General features: G+C 40.1%; 1 protein-coding gene across 5 annotated transcripts in view; it reads right to left on the bottom strand.

The window, feature by feature from the left end:
* BNC2 (basonuclin 2) overlaps positions 1-23,317 on the bottom strand; it is a 453,328-nt gene that overhangs the window by 407,461 nt on the left and 22,550 nt on the right. For 3 of the 5 annotated variants that reach the window (XM_043515176.1, XM_038403570.2, XM_043515177.1), the window contains exon 2: positions 17,636-17,783. In XM_043515176.1, the coding sequence (XP_043371111.1) occupies positions 17,636-17,783 (148 nt within the window). Of the gene's footprint in view, positions 1-10,240; positions 10,296-10,497; positions 11,489-17,635; positions 17,784-23,317 lie in introns of those variants that run through there. The other 2 variants (XM_038403571.2, XM_038403574.2) reach the window with 2 other exon arrangements.

Genomic DNA, 23,317 nt, shown 5'->3' on the forward strand with positions numbered 1-23,317 from the left:
CTGGATTAGTAGGATATAATAGCTAACAAAGTAATCCTATGAGCTACAAGTGTTTGTAAATCATCCACATATAAATATTTAAAAATGGTCATTTTCCCAAAAAACATATGCATATAACATAATCCTTTTGATATGAAAGCAACCATGAGGTTGCTAATACTTACCAAGATGAATAATGAAACTTTTGTCTAGCAAAACTGGCAAAGTGCCACACAAAGTCAATGTACTTAAGGCAATAACAGTCTATCAAAAGAACTACAAAAGTCATTATTTAGAAAGCAATAAATATAGACATGTATTAACATGAATACAGAGAAAATGAAAGCTTCCAGGGAAACAAATATTTCCTTTAGATCACCAATGACACTAATAGGGACCTCCAAATTAGTTTACTTTTTATTTGCTCCTCAATTCTTATAACTCAATTTCAAGATACTTTTATTACAAAAATTACCAGGATAAGTTAGAGTATGGAAAAAGGGGTTCATCATGCTAAGCACACCCTTCCAAATGTCAGATGTTAGATTTCAACATGAAAATGTATTAGATACTAACTGGCCCTTTCATCTTTGATTTGGAAACCATGTAGTAACTTTTAGATTCAAACAAACTAACATGAGTCTTGTAATGATAGAATGCTTAAAACTAAGTAGGCAATGCTACAATTGTTCCAATTCACTTCTGTAGTTTTAATTCCATTTAAACGTTTGTCCATTCCTGCTCACAAAAAATATAACTGCCTAATAGAATTTAAGGGAGTTTGGTATTTAACATCAGTGGCAGAACTGCCATCCACTTTTGTGTAACAACAACATTAAAAAGATTTCTGTACTGCCTACTGAATTTCATCTAACGTATGGTCTCCTTCTGAGGCAATTATTCCTACAGTTTACTACTAGATTATATGTTGCCTGTCACTTTACCTTCCACATTCTGAACTATAACAAAATGGTATAGCCATGCTTCATTTCTTCCACGTGAGAATTGGGGTTGTGGGGGGAAACAACTACTACTGCTGTTAATAAAGTGATGTCCACTTGCATTTATATTTGCTCTTTACATTACTTGAACGCAATACAAACAACTTCAGAAAAGATGAAACTTGTGCAAACTTTAGTTTCCCATTCATATTTGTTATCTTGCAAATCTTCATAGTGTGCCATATTTAAAACATTAATGGCCTGACTAGAGACTTTCTTCTGCAGTTTCACAAAGATGTAGTTATATTGATTTCACTAGAGTTACTACTTATATACCCTGGTGTAAACATGATCTGGAGTAGGTCCTTAGAATATATACAAAACTAATGATTTCTATTCAAATATAATTAAGAACATAAGAATGGCTCTACTAGGTCAGACCAAAGGTCCATCTAGCCCAGTATCCTGTCTTCCGACAGTGGCCAGAACCAGGTGCCTCAGAGGGAATGAACAGAACAGGTAATCATCAAGTGATCCATCCCCTGTCGCTCATCTCCAGCTTCAACAGAGGCTAGGGACACCATTCCTACCCATCCTAGCTAATAGCCATTGATGGACCTATCCTTCATGAATTTACCTAGTTCTTTTTTGAACCCTGTTATGGTCTTGGCCTGCACACTATCCTCTGGCAAGGAGTTCCACAGGTTGACTGTGCATTGTGTGAAGAAATACTTCCTTTTGTTTGTTTTAAACCTGTTGCCTATTAATTTAATTTGGTGACCCCTAGTTCTTGTGTTATGAGAAGGAGTAAACAACACTTCCTTATCTACTTTCTCTACACCAGTCATGATTTTGTACACCTCAATCATATCTCCCCTTAGCCGTCTCTTTTCCAAGTTACAAAGTCACAGTCTTATTAATCTCTCCGTGTACGGAAGCCATTCCGTACCCCAAATTATTTTTGTTGCTCTTTTCTGATTCTTTTCCAATTCCAGTATTTTTTTTTTTTTGAGATGGGGTGACCACATCTGCACACAGTATTCAAGGTAACATGACAGAGGTAACATGATATTTTCTGTCCTATTATCTATCCCTTTCTTAATTATTCCCAGCATTCTGTTTGCTTTTTTGACCGCCGCTGCACATTGAGTGGATGTTTTCAGACAACTATCCACAACGACTCCAAGATCTCTTTCTTGAGTGATAACAGCTAATTTAGACTCCATCATTGTATATGTATAGTTGGGATTATACTTTCCAATGTGCATTACTTTGCATTTATCAACATTAAATTTCATCTGCCATTTTGTTGCCCAATCACCCAGTTTTGAGAGATCCTTTTGTAGCTCTTTGCATTCTGCCTGGGTCTTAACTATCCTTAGTAATTTTGTATCATCTGCAAATTTTGCCACCTCACCATTTACCCCTTTTTCCAGATCATTTATGAATATTTTGACTAGGACTGGTCCCAAAACAGACCCCCGGGGGACACCACTATTTACCTCTCTCAATTCTGAAAACTGACCATTTATACCTACACTTTGTTTCCTAACTTTTAACCAGTTACCAATCCATAAGAGCACCTTCCCTCTTATCCATGGCAGCTTACTTTGCATAAAATGGTGAGGGATCTTGTCAAAGGCTTTCTGAAAATCTAAGTACACTATATTCACTGGATCCCCTTGGTCCACATGCTTGTTGACCCCCTCAGAGAATTCTAGTACATTGGTGGGGCATGATTTCCATTTACTAAAACCATATTGACTCTTTCTCAACAAATTATGTTCATCTATATGTCTGACAAAATTGTTCTTTATTATAGTTTCAACCACTTTTCTCGTTAGTGAAGTCAGGCTTACAGGCTTGTAATTGCCGGGATCACCTCTGGAGCCCTTTTTAAAAAGTGGCATCACATTAGTTATCCTCCAGTCATCTGGTACAGAAGCGGATTTAAATGATAGGTTACAGACTACTGTTAGTTGTACTGCAATTTCACATTTGAGTTCCTTCACAACTCTTGGGTGAATACCATCTGGTCCTGGTGACTTATTGCTCTTTAATTTATCAATTTGTTCCAAAACCTCCTCTAATGGTACCTCAATCAGGGACAGTTCCTCAGATCTACCACCTAAAAAGCATGGCTCAGGTTTGGGAATTTCCCTCACATCCTCAACCATGAAGACCGATACAAAGAATTCACTTAGTTTTTCTGTAATGGCCTTATCGTCCTTGAGCACCTCCATCGTCCAGTGGCTCCACTGCTTGTTTAGCAGGCTTCCTGCTTCTGATGTACTTAAAAAAAATGCTATTACTTTGCTATTCCTCTGGCAAGGAGTTCCACAGGTTGGCTGTGCGTTGTGTGAAGAAATACTTCGTTTGTTTTAAACTTGCTGCCTATTAATTTAATTTGGTGACCATTATTTCTTGTGTTATGAGGAGGAGTAAATAACACTTCCTTATTTACTTTCTCCACACCAATCATGATTTTATAGACCTCTATCATCATCCCTCCTTAGTTGTCTCTTTTCCAAGCTGAAAAGTCCCAGTCTTATTAAACTATCCTCATATGGAAGTCATTCCATGTCCCTGATCATTTTGTTGCCTTTTTCTGAACCTTTTCCAATTCCAATATATCTTTTTTGAGATGGGGCGACCAGATCTGCATGTAGTATTCAAGATGTGGGTGTACCATGGATTTATATAGAGGCAAGATGATATTTTCTTTTTACCTATCCCTTTCTTAATGATTCCCAACATTCTGTTCACTTTAAGCTTAACTCTATATTCTTAGGAAAGTCATATTTCCATAGAGGCATGTATTAAATTATTTTGATAAGAGTGATAAAAGTATTACTACATTGTGCTGTAGGAGAGGGAAGTGAGGAATAAATCCTTTTTTTTTTTTTGGTGTAAATTACAATCTTGTTGGCAAAAGTAGTGATTCCCCACTTTATCACATTCTATTTGCCTTCAGTGGAGTTACATGAGTGGAGAGTCAGGCCCACTGCAAAATCTGTCCCTTGATGTTGCTCTGTTGGGTGGGGGTGGTGGCTGAAGTTATCCAAGTGCATCTTCAGATTCTTGGTCAAATTCATCCCTAGGACAAGTCCAGTTAAGTCAACAGAGTTACCACCTGAGAATTAGTTTGATCCTTTGTTTATGCATATCAGTATTTTTTCTGTTACCCTGATCTTACTTGTAGTTTTGAAAATGTTTAACTGGCCGAGTTGACAATTTTTGATCCATGCCAAAAAAGATGATTCGAAGTACAGTATGTTTTGGAGAACTACTTGAAATATATTCCATGGCTGCCAGGTTAAAAAAAAGTCAATAAATTTCCCAGTTGCAGAAACATTTAATTTTCCCCCTTGCAAATGAAACTTAAATGAAACTAACATGATTGACAAGTACCTCACAGGCAAACCTTGGCAACACTTAATGCAAGTCCATCTCTTTGGCCTCTTAAGCAAAATTCCTGCACAAACTGTCTTTGCAATAACTCCTACAAAGCTCATTACTTCCAGCCTTGGTCTATCCCCCATGTTGTGCATTTATCCCTGGGATGCATTATCAACATGTGGCACATGTCCTTGACACGCATAGAAGAGTTGCACCCCAGGATAGCAGCATGCATGACAATAGTATTGACTCTTACTCCTTTATGGTTGCTGGGATGTAACCGAGAAATCTAATAACTGTGACAGTAGGCCTTTAGGTTTTTCCTTGCCTTTCCAGACAGTGAAGCTGCACAGACACTAATGAAAGGTTAAATGAATAGGAATAGCTGACAAGAGGTACAATAAAGAAGGGGCTTGGTAATCCACAGACACTGAGCAGAGATCCTTGGCTCAAGCAGAGAAAGGACAGCACATCGACGAGTCACAATATTTAAAACAGCTTGCTATACACAGAGGCTTTTGTGTCTGGGTACATGTCTGGCTTTGGAAGAAAAAAGACACTGAAAAGGAATTTCAGCATGGGGCACTTTGGCAAATGTAAGGTCACAATAAGGGAAAAATGTTTTGTGCCTGTTGTTACATCTTTGTACTGAACATAAAAAAGCAGGGACTAAAGACGCACAAATCACACATTTCAAAACACCACCACATTTGACAAATATGATATAGTTGCAACATGGGTTCAATATGATTTCAATTGACAGCATAATGGGTGTCACACATACACTCAGTATCATTAAAGTCTTGTAGCAGTTCATAATCTGTACTTCTACATTATCAGCAGGTTTTCCTCGTAGAATTCTGAAGACACTACTTTATGTGGTTTTATAGCGCAGAACAACTGTTGGCCTAAAAAATTGTAATATGTTGCAAAAATGTGGCTAAATTTCCAAATGGTGCATCAGATCATGGGCACTTCAAAACTTCTCGGAAGATAGTTTACAGCATTTTAGTTTCTTATGCTTGTGATTTATTAATCAGTTTTACATACAATTTATTTTTCATCATTAAAAAAGGATTGTGATGCCCCTACCTATTTTTAGAACCCTTCTGGGTTTGATTATTTTCCTATCAAGAGAGGTTTAAGTAAATGGTAAACCATTTTAACTCTACAGAAAATTACTGAAAAGAGCAAAAAGAGAAACGAAAAGAGCAATCTACAGTGATAAGTAGAAAACAAATCTGAAGGTATCTGCATTCATGGTTTATTACTTAGTTTAAGTTATTCTAGTAGCACAAAGTCCAGAAATAAACTCGACAGTGAAAGATGAAAAAGCCTTGATTTACCTGCAACCCTATCTGCTTATGTATTATAGTAGAACATACATATTTATAACGTGTGGTAAAACTGTGCTATGAAAACATTCTAAAACAAGAGAGCGTCTTTGAACAACCAAATTAAATTACAGCTAAACTCCTGAGTGTACTAAGGGTTCTAATAAGCAACAAATAAAAGCTTTTACTAGCTAGCAACAGAATGAGAGCTACTGTGCTGTGCAAGAGATAAAGAGACAAATCTGGCAGTTTATCTCACTGGATTATATCATTTACTTAAATGGTAAATAAGTTTGTTCAAAGTAATGCTCATAAAAGCTAGCATAGAACTATTATGCAGCAATTATGATCAATGGGATTTTTAAATGTCAACATGTCACAAATTCGGTGGAAAGAGATAGACACAAAATGTGAGATTACACAAACAAATATTTCATTAAATTGTTAAGTACCATTTATTTAAATAAAAGTAGTAACTGTTACTTATTGCTTCATAGCCTATCCATTTTCTAAAGAGAATCCTCTGTCCTAATTGTGCCCTCTGCATTATATAGGAATCTTTACATGTAACACTTGTCTTTTCTGTGACTGACTTTACTAGTTTTATAGTCAAACACAAACTGAACCATACAAACATGTATTGCAGAAAGTAAAGAGGATTTTCATTATGTAAACGTTCTTTAACAAAAATAATTTAACTTTTGAAGGCCGGTGTCCAATGTATGAAAGGGAATTCTTCAAAGACCCGCTCAATTAAAATAATAATACAAATAATAATAATATGGAAGTTTGTTTTTATAAATTTAATGTCTCAAATGCATTTTAGTTGGACTTCTTCAATTTAATTTTCTGAAAATTAAAACCAGTTATTGAGAGTTATATGAGTCAACTGCAAATCCTATTGATATGCACGTACATCATACCTAAAACACAATAAAGTCACCCCCAAAGCCTAAACACTAGATCTATGATGATTACTAACTTCTTTTCATAGCCATTCCATTTTTCTGAGTATGTTTTCATTTTTTTAAACCTTAGGCATATCTAAAAATCAAGAGGCTCCCAGTAGCTCTGCAGAGAGGAGTTTAACTAACCAATTATCCTTTCCATTTTAAAAAGCAATACAGAGAGTGTGCAGCATTTCCCTTAGATAAGTGTTTTTGTTTTTATTCAGCGATGTTTTCAATACTACATCTTGCAAAGATGTGGATGATAAATGAGAACATCTGCTATGAAACCCAGAAAGTTAAATATTACTTATTATTATGCAGCAAACTAAAGAATCTCTTAATCACTTCCAACTTACACAATTCTAACCTGAAACCTTACACTCTATGTGACAAGTTAGTCATGTATGTATTAACATATATAGCCTCCTACTTTTCAACCATTAAATGCAGTGAAAAAATAAAACAAAGATACTTAGACAAAGTAATACTATACCCCCTATTTAGAGCCCAGTTTTTAAACATAGTGTACCTTAATTCAAAAACAATGTTGTTTCCATGAGCTTGTATTCCAGAAAACTATTAATGTGGGTGCTAATTTGCAAACTATATTTTCATCTACCACAATATTTACATGTAGCATTTGTAATGGCTTTTATTGTTTAATCTCTTCTGCATTTCAGTATTGGATACTATGGAATTATACTTATTTAGCAGGCTATAAATAATGTAGTTGGCATGTGCAATTGATATTTAGCATGTCTCACTGTAACTGTAAAAGCCTCATTATAGGCTAGCAAATCATTTCTAACAAGTTCAACTGACAAATACTAAAACAAACCTGTACTATATACTGCTAAGTTATTTGTCTCAAATATGTATGCTTAGAAAAAACAAAACGTGCAAAAGACCATCCAGAGAGATTAAAATGAAAAAAAAAAAAAAAGAACTTCCAAGCTACTGCCTATTTTGAAGTCCTTTAAAATAAAATAAAAAAAATTCTCAGTAACAACAACAACAAAAAGAATAGCTTTCTTCCCCTTCCCCCTTCTGAGCTCGTGTCCAATTTCTTCTTTTCTGAACAGCTGTATTATCCAACTTAAGTTGCTCTGCTAATTTCAGTCCCATAAGGACTAACTTGGAAGGCAAGAAAATACAAGAAAAGATCAATTTGCTGGGAAAGATCAAATGAGAAAACTGTGGGGACAGCACGAGGTCAGAGTGGGGAGAACTAAGCAGACCTGTTCTTCATTAACTTAAGCTCTCTTGGGATGTCACACACTACCTGTCCACGGGTTTATTGAACCGCCTAACCCTCATCTCTGTACCATTCTTCTGGGCCCAAGCGAATCACATCCTGCTGCTGACAACTTAGCAGGGGAGTGCGGCTGCAACATGAAAGTACTTTTCTTTCTTGTCTAAATCAGGCAGATTTTTGAAAAGACGACACAGCACTGACTCGTGACATGGCAAGATGAAATGAGAGGTCTGGGCCAGTCTTGGAGCTGTGCAGATAAAAGTAATCAAATGACACTCCTGGAATGCAAATTGGCATTCTTGACTGCAGCAATTGCACAACCATGAAACATCCCTGACAGCAAGCAAGATTAGGACAAAATGTTATGTAAAGCACTGAACGCAAAAACTCATTTGAAAAGTCAAACTGTAGCACTTACATTTTAATACAGAAATAGTCAGCTCTGCTTTTGTCTGTTCCTTTACTGCTTCTGTTATATGTAATCCCATATCCCCATCTGACACATACACTTCAAGTATAAAACCTCAAACAGTGTGAACAAACACATACATCTCCTAGATTTGTCCACCTAAAATATTTTAACAATTTTTTAAAAAAAATTAATATACTAAACCAGAACCCTTCTATTTTGTGTTTAAGCATTGTGCATTCAGAAGAGTTCATATTTTGGGGTCTGAAAAGCAGTTTCTAACTTCTCTCATAACAAATAAGTACAAAGTTGACATTCATCTTATCCTGCATCTGAATCATGTGAAATTACCAAATAAATAACTTGCAAAAGATCTAGTGATCTAATTTTTAAATCTCATGCTCTTTAGGAATTTAAAGCAGAACATACATACAGCTAGAAGGTTCATTAATGCTGGACAGCTTAAGTGTAACACCAAGCACTTATGCCTCATTAAATGTAAGACTGAAGATTTCTCCAATTTTTAAGGGAAAGGGAAGTTACACATACTTTTTCAGGGACTTGGTATTCTTAAGCAGTATCTGCTGATCAGGCTTATTAAATATTATTGTCTGAAATGAACTCAATAATGCTTACCCTATTTTAAAAGTAATTCCCGACTATGAGATGAGCGATAATATAGATGGTAAATGGAAGATACCATAATGAAAAATAAAGTCCTCTCCTTGTCTCCGAACATTTAATTAGCTTCCATGTCTGAAGGACACACAAGTTTAAAAGAGAAACATGTAATATTTTGTTTTGACTGCTTACTTAAAAGACGTTTTAACTGTTGGTTGAACAACAGCAACAAAAAAGACACTCTGCCACTTTAATCCTGAGTACACCAGATTATTACATGTCTTTTGTGCATCAATTTTACAACAGCTTGACTCTAGGGTAAATGGGAATCATCATAATTTGCATGCTGCTTTCAAAACCACTTTAATTTCTGTCCGTGTTGCTGTAACCAGTCCTGGGCACATGCTGCTTTTTCCCCCTCCTCCTTTCCTCCCCCCTGGTTTTCGGTGGGGTTTTGTTGTTGCCTGCATTTAACAGTGGCATTTCCTACACTCCAAAAATTGTGGCTTTCATCACTGAAATAAGACATGCCACATTAAGGAAGGAATGGAAAAAATACTAACCGCCCTGTCTCATTCCTCTCCTCCCCACCCCCCTTTTTATATATACTATCCCATCTCCACAGTACATCCAATCCCCAAGTGTGGGTAAACAATAGCAATTTATTGTGGAAGCTTACTAAAAGCATGGGAGTGGTCAAGCAACAGGCTACTTTATTCAATATGGGCTGGTCCCTGCTCCTCACTAGCTGAACGAACTATACTTTTTAGCCCAAGAAACATGACTGTCAAGCTTCATATACATTTGCTTCCTAAAATGTGCTTGTTCCTTGCAGCTGTAAAGGTATCGTCACACCACAGCCCAGGCGAGAGGACTTAAACCAATTGAGATCCGGAGTCATCTCGGTTTTTATTTTTAAGGTACATGTTTTTAATTAAAACAAAAAACCTGCTTCCTAAAATCCTGGTGTAAAAGAACTGGCCTCGTTTCATCTGCTCACAGGAGAGCCAGCAAACATGCTCTGAAAGCTGTTTCCCCTCTTCCAGCGAGCACATCAATATTTCCCTACAAGTCCTGGGCACAACTGCCGATGGGAAAGGTGTAAACTGCAAGCACATGGAAGGTGGATTTACACTTCTGCCTCCCGGCCTCAGGCGCTGTTTCTCTCACCCTCGCCCCCCACCCCATCTTCTCCCGCTTTCCAAAGGTGACCTTTACATTGTGTGCAAACGTTACTCGTTTCCAAGCAGAGGGTGGTTTCCAAAAAAAAAGCTCACCCCACAGTCCGTCTAATTCAATCTCAACCCCCCCCCCCTCCCCCAACTTTAAAAAAAAAAAAATTATCCCCTCACCTTTGGTGGAAGGAAAGTAGCAGCAAAATCCTGTGGCCATCCCATCCCAAACTGCCTGAAAGTTTGGGAGAACTTAAATCATTATTTCAACGTAGCACATGTCTCCCCCTCCCCTCCCCTCCCCTCCCCCCCCCCCCCCAGCTGTTTGTTGGAACACGCTCCCGAGCCGGGCTGTTTTGGTTACTGCACAATGTATTAACAACCAAATAAAAAGTAAAGGCTAGAATGAAACCGAAAAGCTGTTGGAAACTTCTTACCATCTCTGCATGCTGGTTGTCAAGTGCACCCCCTGTCTCCTGATCGCCTCTCAGCAGCCGAGCCTGCACCAGCCCCTTCCTTCTGCCTCTGGGCTCTCTGCTCCTCTCGGTTTTCCTCTTTCTCTCCCCCCCCCCCCCAAGCCTTCAGGTGATTTGAACTAAAAACAAACACCACCAAAAAACAAAAACCACCCACCCACGGAGGAGGGGGAAGAGAGAGACTCTCTCGAGCTCTTCAAAACTTCCTCCAAGAGCCCCAGCCGCGAGCTGCTGTGGGGGCGGGAGGGACCCAGGTTTGGGTCTGAAGCCTCCACAGGTTGGTTTGTGGTTTGTTGGTTGTTGTTGGGCTGGAAGGATTTGCCAGGGGATCTGAAAGGACAACGTTGCTTCCTTGCTCCCCTTTAACCCTCAGCCGCTTTGCATTGCTCTTGGGGCAGGGGGGGCAAGTGCAAACCCGGGCGTGGGGGGGGGGGGCGCAGAGAGAGAGCGAGCGCGAGAGAGGTGTCCCACCGAGGCCGCTCGAGCCCAGCTGTCAAAAGAGCCGAGCAGCCCCGGCGAGCTTTATGACGAGCCGAGCTCGCCGCGCGTGTGCCGGGCTCGGGCTCTTGCGCGCGCTCTCCCCCCCCGCCCCCCCGCCCCCGGCTGGCCGGTTCCCCCTCGCCGCGGCGGCGAGCTCTCCCGCTGCTGCTTCCCCTCTTCCTTATCGGCTCCAGGCGTCCAGCCGCCGCTGGAGAGCGAGAGGGAAGGGAAAGGGGTGGAGGGGGGAGAACCAAAAAAAAAAAAAAAAAAAATCAGACGCAACCCGCGGGAAAATGGGAGCCAGGCCCGGGAAGCGCGTTAAAAGGGAAGAGAAAAGTTTAGGCAGCGCTGAAGTTTTTGCTCGTGGTCCCGCTTTCCTGCGTCCCACTTCCCCCGCCAGCCCCTGTTCCATCAGCTCCCGGGGCGCTGCCGCTGCTGGGGGGGCGAGCTGGAGACTTTTTGTTTTGTGTTGTTTTAAAGTTGTTGCTTTTTTTGGGGGGGGGGGGGGGGCGCCGTCCGGGTTGAACGTTTGCAGGGGGAAGACAAGAGTCACATCTGTGTGTGACACGCAGCCAGCCGAGCTAAACCTTGCCCTGGAGACACAGAAAAAACACGAGCTTCAGCGCCCCGGCGCACAACTGCAGCTGGGAAGCATACATTTTTAAGGCACATGCAACAACATCCACACCCTTTCCAAGCCACACACACTCATCATCGCCATCAGCCAGGACATAATTTAACATGTGGGAACAACACAGCCAGTTGCACTGATTTATCACGGTTGAGCAAACTTTCAACTCCTCCAACCCGGGAGACGAAATGGCACCGATTTTATGCCTGTTCCTCTAAGGTGAATGTCCCCCTTTCCTCCGAAGTCTTCTATTAGACCCGTGTGCATCAAAGGATTTAAAACTTTTTCCTCCAGTGGCCTTATTTATGGATCTGAAACGTTGGCAGATATGTAAATCCACATGAGTAATTGGAAAAGGGAGAGGATGACTAAAGTCTAAAAAGTGCCTTGCATAATGACAGGTTTCAGAGTAGCAGCCGTGTTAGTCTGTATCCGCAAAAAGAAAAGGAGTACTTGTGGCACCTTAGAGACTAACAAATTTATTAGAGCATAAGCTTTCGTGAGCGTATGCATCCGATGAAGTGAGCTGTAGCTCACGAAAGCTTATGCTCTAATAAATTTGTTAGTCTCTAAGGTGCCACAAGTACTCCTTTTCTTTTTTTAAAGTCTAAAAAGTTCGTTTGTCTATCCAGGGGTAGTAGTAACCACATATGTTGTCTACTTAAATATCTACCGTCCCCCATAGTCCAGATAACAAAATGAAGGCTCCTTACTTGTCTTTAAAAAAAAAATATTTTGTTTCTTTCAAAATATATAGTAAAAGCATCACCGTTCTTTCTTTCCCCTCCCCCCGCCCACTTTCTATGCCCATCTCCAGTGTGGGAAGAGTAATCAGATCTATGCATGCTACTATCAAACAGCTATTCATTGCAGACAGGGGCCTATACATGCCCCAAGTTACCCACTCCTCCATGGAATGGTTCATTTTGGATAGTATACAGAATCCCTTCACTGGGCATAACAGACAAGCATATGAACTGAGATTTATATTACCCCCACTTCACCCAAATTAGTTTGGATCCTCATTATTTAGGGAGTACACTTTAGGAATGATTACGGTGCAAGACAGGTTTGCATTCACTACACAATGGTACCGCCTTTATATAGCTTACATTAGAAGATGCTGACTACCAAACTGGGGTTTTGAATAATTTAAGAAACAGAAGTAAGCCACAATCTGATGTGTTTTCTAGCAACAGAGCAGAGACATAAGAAAAGTTGGTTACTCGTTTCAGAGTCAAATCTCTTTATGCACACAAACCCATTCACCCACTTGAGTCAAGTGACTGGATCATTTGAACCAATAAAGGGCCAAAAATCTGCCAAAAAAATTGTGGCCACACAGCCCTCTGGTGGCTAAATACCTTCACAAGCCCACATGCATGTTTCTGCACATCAGGTTGTTTCAGACTGGCCTGAATCAGATTTAGTCATAAAATTTGGAACCTTCACCACGTCAAAGATACAATCCCCTAAGTAATAAGGATGTGCCACACAAGAAAGCTGGTAAAAGACTAATTTTTATTTCTTGGCCTCAGTCACAGGACATGGCTTAGGTTTACAAAAGGTTATATGTACCCCTATAACATGGCAGTGGCACTATTACACTTACCACTAGAGCCAACCCAGTAACTTCTTCAGCGGTAAGTAAAAAGCAGACTGTCATCCTCATTGGGGCCAGCCACTTGAGTCAGAGACGCTCAGACATACTAACCCAAATAGATTACAGTCGAGGCAAGGGGCACTCTGTAGGACAGCGCTACTCAAAGTGGTGGTCTGCGGACCGGTGCCAGTCCGCGAGCCATCAGCTGCCGGTCTGTGCGCACATTGGAAAAAAAATTGCCGGTCCCCCATATCAGCTAGCTTGCTGTAGGATGCTGGACCTAAATTCTGTGGCATGGTACCAGGATTCTACAGCTCTGCTGCCGCTAATTGGAGGTGTGGTGGTTTTTTGTTTTTTGTTTTTTTTAAATCAAACTACATTAAAACATTACATTATAAAAAGAACATTAAGATTTTAAAGTCAAACACTCAAAAGTTAATAAATGTCAGATTTACACATAATTCAATCCCCTTGTTTTATGATACTGTCTTTAGTTTCATGAACACACACTACTTTTCCATAGGACCTAAGGCTTATTCAGTGAATGGGTATGTATTCGATTTTTTTTTTTAATCCTTCACTTTCAATGTGTGGCCTCAGGCCTTATTTAAATACGATTCCATTTAAATACCATTCAAACCCTTCCTAGCCATTTCTGTGGTGCACTATAGCATCGGAGTGCTTCACAAACATTAATGAATTTATCTTCACAATATCCCAGTGAAAACAGGAGGGATTATTGCCCTTTTTACAGATGGAGAACTGAGGCACAGATGGATTAAGAGCAAAATTGTCACATTCCACTAATTTTGGATGCCCAATTTAAGGCACTTAGAGCCTGATTTTTCAGAGTACTTGGTGTTTTTATAGCACTTTATGTTTAAAGCATGGCTCTAATCAACTTCAGTTAGTTACGATCACTCAGCAGTTCTGTTACTTTGGCCCTAGATGTCTCAAATTGAGCAACCAGAAACACAAGGAACACAATCAGTGACTATGAATATTTAATTTAAGTGATTTGCTCAGCATTGCACCAAAACTCTGTGGCAGAGGCAGGGATAGAATCCAGTTCCCCAGGATGGTATCCAACTGCCTTAACCATGAGCCAGTCCTTTCTCTTCCTGCAGTCCCCCCGACATGGTCACCATACACCTTCTGCAACAACAAGTCTTACAGACAGCAGTCTCATTCACTACATAACAACCCTCATTCATTCCCAGAGCACTATCCATCCATCCTGCACACCAAACAAGACAGGGATCTTGTGGAAAATAATAGTATGTTTTTGTGTAATTAAGACTGCATATGCATTACGATACAAGGTGCCAAATTAAGGTGGCATGGGAAACCTGAATCCTGGCATTTCCTAACATCTGAGTGTTCAACTTTAATCTCTGTGTTCTTTTAATATAGTTTTTTGGATGCAATTATTTATGCTGAAATATTGCATAATGTATACTTCTCAAATATTAGTTCACCCATGAGCCAGGTCAAGGTAGTAAGTGGGAACTGCAGCAACAATTAGATCTATGTTTGTATCTTGCACTTTCAAAGCTATTCTAAAAGGAGACATTAAATAGTTGCACCTACAACTGAGCGAAGAGTAATTGATTTCCTTTCCTGTTAGACAGCGATACCTCCATTTACTTTGTACAAAACCCTCTTTCTTCCAAATCACATTTGGGACATTGGAAAAAGTGAAATATTTCATTCTTAATATCGGTGACATGGATTGCGGGGCATACATTGGTGCACAGAACCTTAAAAACACAAAGCAATTAAATTCCAGTTTAAGAAAGTGTGCAGACAAGTTCTAGCAATGAGTGTTCATACATGTGGTATAGAGATGTAGGCATTTATTCTAACTAATACAAGGCAAGTTGCATTCATGGCATAACGTGAATTGCCTGGTATCCTACATCACCAGCAGGGAAAATGCAATGCTTAAGGGTTTTCTTGCAGAAAACATTGCTGGGCTCTTCACTGGATCAGTTTCCACTCACACAGTTGCTTAAAACTGGAAGGTGAACTGATATGGTTCTATAAATGTTACTGTAGCTAATAAGAAATGGAGTACTTGTGGCACCTTAGAGACCAACAAATTTATTTGAGCATTGAGTCTCTAAGGTGCCACAAGTACTCCTTTTCTTTTTTCTAATACAGACTAACACGGCTGCTACTCTGAAAACTGTAGGTAATGTCTGCCTTGATCATTCAGCATGATGTGTACCAATAATGAGGAATACATGATGGAAGAATATGTTTTGCATGCAACAGCAAGATAATATTTTGTATACAGCAGCAAGATACAACCAAGGATTCAGATATTTATAGTATTCTTGAAATTGTCATCCTGGTAGTACATCAGAGACTGCTTGGAATCACAGAGACAGACGCACAAATCTTTTGTAAAGATTATAAAGGATATGTCAGACGTTACAGTATATATTCATGGACGCAGTCTTAGTCAAAAACAGTTTCATAATTTAGGAAACTCATGTAAAGGCAGGTAATTTAATTACTTTTGCCTTTTCCACCAAAATACTTGCATAGAAAGTGATCCCAAATCTTGCTCTTGTTGGGATTCAGAAGAGCAGTTAGCAGGAATTCCATTCCCTTGTGAGACATATACAACATCTGTCCAGCCTTAAACTCTTTCTTAGGAATCATCATCATCGTTTGATTTACACCAATCTTCCCCAAATGCTTGGCAGATTTTTTCAAAGACAAGCATGCTTTCCAGTCCTTTTATTAACTCAATGATAGCAGCATATGCTATGCTATCGCTATAGGTATTATTCGGTGGTTCTAGAGCAGCTTTTGTCAAAGTATCTCAAAATCAACTTTCAAACATTAAAATGTATTAAGCCTCACAACTACTTTCCCCTCTCCCGTCCTCCTTCCCTCTGAGACAAGGCAGCATTTTGTAGGGGAAAATGAGATAAGAAATGTGTAAGTGACTTGCCCAAGATCAGAACACATATCCCAGACCTAATTTTCAGTCCCATGGTCATCCTTCCTCCAGTAAGATCATTACCCCTTTGAAATCATGGACCTTTCTAGGTTGAACTTTTATTCCTCCTTATATGTTACTTTCAGTCTCTGTCCACAAGAATTTTTTTATGGCTGTATAATCAGTACTTGCAGACAGCCTTAATATTCTAGGTGCATTCTGGAACACACCTTAGATTATCTCATATAACTCCTTACAATATTCTTCCCCAGTGATTCTTGATGCTTTTCATTTTTCTTCACACTTTGCCATTCGTTTTTTTGATAGTACTATGATCAAGAGCAAGTGCCTTGGTGAGATGTTTGTAAGCATGATTGAAAAGTCTCTTTGGGGTTTTTTTTTTAATCCAACTTAACTGCTCCAGTCCTGAACATTAACTGTTGATGGGAACTCACTTCTCCCATCATAGTAGCTTACAATAAACATTTTTGCACTGAGCTTGCTTTTATAAATGAGCTGAAACCAAAATACTCTTTTAGTCTCGGTTATGTCAAATATTGATGTGTGGCTCCATATCCTAAGAGCAACAAAGTTCCTTGAATGGAGCAGTGCAAATCACCAAAATCTGCCAGATTTCCAGGCTTGAAAGGTTACTACTAAGGATTTCATAGTCTCACTGAGACAGGTCTTGTAATATTATATGCCCTGAGCAAAGGGAAATCTGAAATGGATGTAGCAGTGCAAAATGAACCTGCTACTATACATTAAAATTAGGTTTTAGAAACCTTGCATCATGAGTCATGACCCATTTAAGTATTACTTTTGGTAATTCAGCCTCCTAACATGCAAGTACCACTGGATGCCAGGGGGAAAAAAAGTGACTGAATATCCTGAAAATGGTATTGAAAAAATATTCTTCTTATTTCCCTGAGTTTGTTTGAATTACTATGAAAACAAGTTCAATGTTTCATAAAAATTAAGAGACTACACTTTTCTATACCTAGGTACATTCCCCCTTGTTTTAGGGTTATCTAATGATAGTCCTCTACATATAACGCTGGGGCTGTGTTTTGGGTCTTGTTAACTTGCTCTCTGGGCTGGTTGCTTACCACAAATCTCTCTGGCCACAGATGGGCTGTAATGGGCCCAATCCAGTCCACAGCTGGAAGGCTGGTGATTGCATCATAAATTGTTAAGTATGACAGGGTTACATTGGGAGAAATGCCACTAGACAACAATTAAGGTAAACAAGCCACAATAGGGGCTTGTTAAGGGAGGAAACAGCAGATGGCAAGTGGTGGCTTAACCCCTAAATTATTATGAAAAACCTGCTCTTATTCCTCAGCCAGTCCTAGCAAGGCCAAGCTACTTTAACCACAAATTCCTAGCAGAACCACAATGCTGTGAGCCTCAAATCCAAAGGAAGCCTGACCTGCTCGACTGCTGGACTTCTCAGGGGCTCTTCCTTGCCTTCAGTGCAACTACTCTCAGAGGAGTATCCTCCAATGCTTTCTTCTTCCATAGATTCCATTCTGGGCATTTGAAGCGTCAGGCACGAAGAGCACTGCAAATACCAAGTTCTGAGAAGAAGAGGGAATGCAGTTACTGAATTGCAAGTGCTGTGTATACAAGCTACTTTTCTTATTGCAGATATGTTCATTAATAATGTCATTGCAGTTCCATAGGTGATCTTCAGATCTAGATAAACAGCATTTTGAATCGTCAATGCTAAAAGATAAAAGACTAAAAGACTCAACTGGGACTCCGAATCTCCCCTCCCCTTCTTATCTGCCCAACTTTTTCAGAGAAGTTTCAGTCCAGATCCAAACTCCATGGCTTGGGCCAGTCTCCTAGGTTTGGATTTTTTTAAAAAATTAAATTAAATTAAATTAAATCCATATTGACTCCATTTCACCCCAAGATGAAAAGGAGAAACACCAGTGGTTGGCAAGAGGATTCATTTTAAAAACTCTTAAAATTCAGAAGAAAAAAAAATTAGAGTCAGTTTGAAATTCAAATTTGAGGATCTCTCAGCATTCTTAGCTCAGCTAGTTTGTCTGCATCAATTATGTAGGGCATGAGACTCTCATTATATATGAACACAAGGCTAGGAAATGTGACTTTCTACTAGGGAAGTTCTTTTACCAATATGGGTAACTAAAGAGACTTTTCCATACCCCACACTACCATTTCTTATGGTTTAACATACACTGTGTAAACGAACACTGATATGTGATGTTCAGTATCAGCCAGGTTTCATGTTCATTGAAACTTTCAAGGATAAATTTTAATTTTCAGTCATGCTTTTGTAATTCTAGGGTAAGACCATTGGACTTACTCTGGATTTATATCAATATAACTGAGCAGGGATCTAGCCCAAAGTAACTGAAATGGATGCCAAGAAGTACAGGGACCCCTAATTTATGAACAGTTATTTTTTCACTCTGTATATTTCTTTCCCATGGCACAAAAACAATCCAGCCACAACCCCCAAAGATTACTAAAATATATCGGGAATGCATCCGATGAAATGAGCTATAGCTCACGAAAGCTTATGCTCAAATAAATTTCTTAGTCTCTAAGGTGCCACAAGTCCTCCTTTTCTTTTTACACAAGAATCAGTAATTTAAAAAGAAACTCCATGGTATCAAATAAATACCTTTAAATAACTGATGTTAAAACTAGAGATAGGGTGTTTTAGTAGTACCAGGTCGATCTTCAACAGTGCTGACTAGAACATTATGAACTTAATGGTCTGAATTGCGAATAAATCTCTTTTTACTGAAGTTATAGGGTCCTATTTTCAAAGGGGCCTCAACCTGCTCTCCATTTCTATACACACACCTCTCTGTTCACCCAAACAACTTGAGTATGCAGGTGTGAGGGGGTGCCGTTCCCCTCCTCTCTACTTATGCGACCATTGAGGATACATTGGCCTTTCAGTTTGCTGACTTCTTTTTAACCCCTGCTGTTGTTGTAACCTAGGGGTCTGTTACAAGGGACTTAGTAAGTTCGGTCCATTCCCTCACTTTGTGGAGTAGAGGGAAAGCAAGCCACTTAGTTGTTCCAGGTATCCGACCCCATTCCTAGAGCAGTTGTTGGGCCTGTGCCTTAGGCAGCTCCTTGCCAGCTGTGTCTGAGAAGCTTCCCATCAGGGTGATCCCCAGCCTCTCTGGCTGCTACTCTCTTCTGACCAAGCTGCGGCCTTTCATCCCAGCTGTTGCTAGTCAGATCAGATAGCCGCAGATGGGGAGGAAGTTACCCTGTCTACTAAAGCCATTGCCACCCTCATCACTCCATGATTTGTGTACTATCACTTTTACACCCAAATAGTAGATGTACAAGCAAAACCCATGTGTGTTCAATTGGCACATGCAAAAAAGCCAGCAACAGTCTGAGTGAATTGAAAAATTGCCTTTGAGTCAGACACTATAGTTTACAGTGCAGTAGCACTCAGAGGTTCAAAGACCACATTGCTGTATAAACATGTAACAAAGAGACAGTCCCTGCTCTAAGGAGCAGTTTCTTTTAAGCCTGACCTGCTGCAAAAGTATTGGAGGAACCTTGTACCATGGATCACTGGTAAAGCACTGGTTTCAGAGTAGCAGCCGTGTTAGTCTGTATTCGCAAAAAGAAAAGGAGTACTTGTAGCACCTTAGAGCCTAACAAATTTATTAGAGCATAAGCTTTCGTGAGCTACAGCTCACTTCATCGGATGCATTTGTTAAAGCACTAAGTCTCTTTAGCTTGTAATATGATTGCCAACCAATTGGATTGCATTGCATCGGTCAGTAGCAGAGGAAAGGGATTACAACTAAAGAGATAAGGCAATCATTAGAACCATACCAAACGCCAAAAGCATGCACTTGGAATCTCCATTTTTTTTTCTATTCAATATCCTGACGGTTAAATGGGTTAGTCACACTTAAAAGTCTTAGCATCCATTATAACCGAGTGGCCACGGAGTTAGCTGAATCTTCAGTTACCTAGCAGCTACACTTAGGGTGACCAGACAGCAAGTGTGAAAAATCAGGACAGGAGGTGGGGGGGGGGGGAAATTAGGTGCCAATATAAGACAAACCCCCAAATATCAGGACTGTCCCTATAAAATTGGGACATCTGGTCACCCTAGCTACATTTCTGTGTGTTTTTGTTTTTTGTTGGTGTGGAGAAAGCACTAATCCAGGCTTTATTGTCAGTGCCTCCAATAACATTCTTGGTATTTCCAACTTAATTCTTTATTTAATAATAAAGAATAGGTTGAGGTTATTTGTGGTTGGTGGCGGGAGGGGGGACCAGGAGGAGATGTTTTTGTTTTTTTGTAATGGTAGAAATATAGTCCAAGTCACATTTTGCAAGGAAGTCGGATAGTTATTGCCTGCATTCTCCAACAACTTCTTCCACATTTCTCTCTAGGACAAAAAGTATAATTACTGTACTTTTCCATATCATATTCTCTGGAGCTTTTTAGACTGTATTCAACTTTATTCTTATTTACAGAAGAAAATATACACATTCTCAGTGTTCCGTAAGAGAAGCTATCAAGTTTAATTCTAATCATCGATGAAAAATTGCAGCTCAGATCAATCCCACGTATAAAAGGATGGATGATCTTCAATTAGAGTATTACATTTATGTAGAGGAAGCACAGACATCTGGTCCTGCATGTATAGTTTCATGAGGCATTTGTTCAGGAAATCGGTTATAAAAGCATATCCATGAATGCAGTTTTCCAGACTTCAGAGGAAAATGCTGTTCAACTGGAGAAAAACTGGCTAAGCGTACTTCACTACTGTTGTAACACAGGGCATCGAACCATGCACTACAGACCCGATCTAGCTCTCAGAATACTTCATGCTGGCCTAGCCACATCCAAAGAAGTTTGTCATATTCAGCCTCAGAAGTATTACATAATCTTGCTATTAATGTAGGGCTGGCTGTCTAGCTGCAACATTTAATCAGTGGTACCGGAAGAAGCTTCTTCTTCTTGTTGTAAAGCAGAAGTGAGTCAGAAGCACTGCTTATTTGAAAACCAGTGTGTTGTAGGAAGAGAAGGGGGAAACTGCAGAATCACCACTGCCTGGGATGAGTGCCAGCTAGCTCAAATGAAATGAAGTATTTACACCTAGATACTATAGTGATTGGTGACCAGGATAGATGGAATCATGATCTAACATGTCCAAATTGCACACCATTTTCTCCCAGCAGTTCTTGACGCTTCCTTGGTGAAGATTTATATTTTGGGAAACCATGGGGATTCTTTCCAGTTGATTGTAGATTTTTTTTATTTTGGTGGGCAGGGAAGGTAAAGGACACGTTTTACATTATTTTAAGTCTCTTTGTTACAGTGCTACTAGTAACCTTTCTTATCAAACAAAACACCAATCTGTCTAGGAAAGCACGGAAGAATCTCTTTTGTTCACAAGTTCAGTGACAGGTGGAGCCAATGGAAGTTTTCTTTCTGGGGGAAAGGTAGACGGGTGGAACATATACACACTCATCCTTATAGGAATGTTTCCATTTTTAAGAGTTGTTCCCTCATCTGGAGATGTGGTTATTGGGAGAGGATTCTCTGTCTTTGCCGAATTTCACTTTTACAGGGCCCTAGGCACATCGTAACATGGCCTGTTACATCTCCCAAACCTGGCACCATAGCTCTTCCCCCACCTTGGAATGACTGGGGAGTCTCCCCATCCCAGAGGCAGGAGCAGTTTAATATTGTCCCTTTCTATCACCTAGGAGCAATGCGAGTGGCAACAAAAGGACCCCTCAATATTTGGATTATGGCTGCTGGGACATCGACTTGGGGATGTGTGGAGGGACTGAGCCTATTTCTTTCTCCTTCTGCCACACACAGAGTCATGATAAGTGCAATGGTGTTGTTGTGGTCCCACAGAGCAGTGGGATTTGGAATTAACAACTCCTCAAGGTGGATGGGGCAGGTCACACCTCAGACTTATTTTCAGCCTCTCTGCACCAGTCACATCTACACAAGCCAGGGAACTGGGCAGACCAGCTGGGATATGGACCGACCACTTTTTGGCCAAACCTAACTGGTGCTGGAATCCCCACAAGCCAGGTCACAATGCCACTCACTCAGATTTGTAGGTCATGGGGATAGGGAGTGAGGCCACTGGGGCAGGGCATGTGAGAGGGGAGAGGATGGCCAGGGGGCAGTGTGGAGGCGGGTCCCCTCTTTAAATGGTGCTTCACAGCTCCTGCACATGAGGGCTAGAAACACCCGCCACCCATACTTTCTGCTCCCAAAATCTTAGAGTCTGATGTAATCACATGACTCTAGGAGCCAGAGCCTCCAGGAACCTATAGAGCCTCTATACCTTAATCTGACCCTGTATATTTGATAGTGGTGCAACTCCTAAAAGCAGTTCTTCAGTTACACACAATTTTAGAAAAAAGAAAAGCAGTACTTGTGGCACCTTAGAGACTAACAAATTTATTAGAGCATAAGCTTTCGTGAGCTACAGGTCACTTCATCGGATGCATTTGATGGAAAAGACAGAGGGGAGATTGATATACACACACACACAGAACATGAAACAATGGGTTTATCATACACACTGTAAGGAGAGTGATCACTTAAGATAAGCCATCACCAGCAGCAGGGGGGGGGAAAGGCGGAAAACCTTTCATGGTGACAAGCAAGGTAGGCTAATTCCAGCAGTTAACAAGAATATCTGAGGAACAGTGGGGGTGGGGTGGGGGGGAGAAATAACATGAGGAAATAGTTTTACTTTGTGTAATGACTCATCCATTCCCAGTCTCTATTGCCAACTCTGTCCACATATCTATTCAGGGGATACCATCATAGGGCCTAATCACATCAGCCACACTATCAGAGGCTCGTTCACCTGCGCATCTACCAATGTGATATATGCCATCATGTGCCAGCAATGCCCCTCTGCCATGTACATTGGCCAAACTGGACAGTCTCTACGTAAAAGAATGAATGGACACAAATCAGACGTCAAGAATTATAACATTCAAAAACCAGTTGGAGAACACTTCAATCTCTCTGGTCACTCGATCACAGACCTAAGAGTGGCTATCCTTCAACAAAAAAGCTTCAAAACAGACTCCAACGAGAGACTGCTGA

Source organism: Dermochelys coriacea, chromosome 5 (genome assembly GCF_009764565.3).
Source record: "Dermochelys coriacea isolate rDerCor1 chromosome 5, rDerCor1.pri.v4, whole genome shotgun sequence".
NCBI classification, from domain to species: Eukaryota; Metazoa; Chordata; order Testudines; family Dermochelyidae; genus Dermochelys; species Dermochelys coriacea.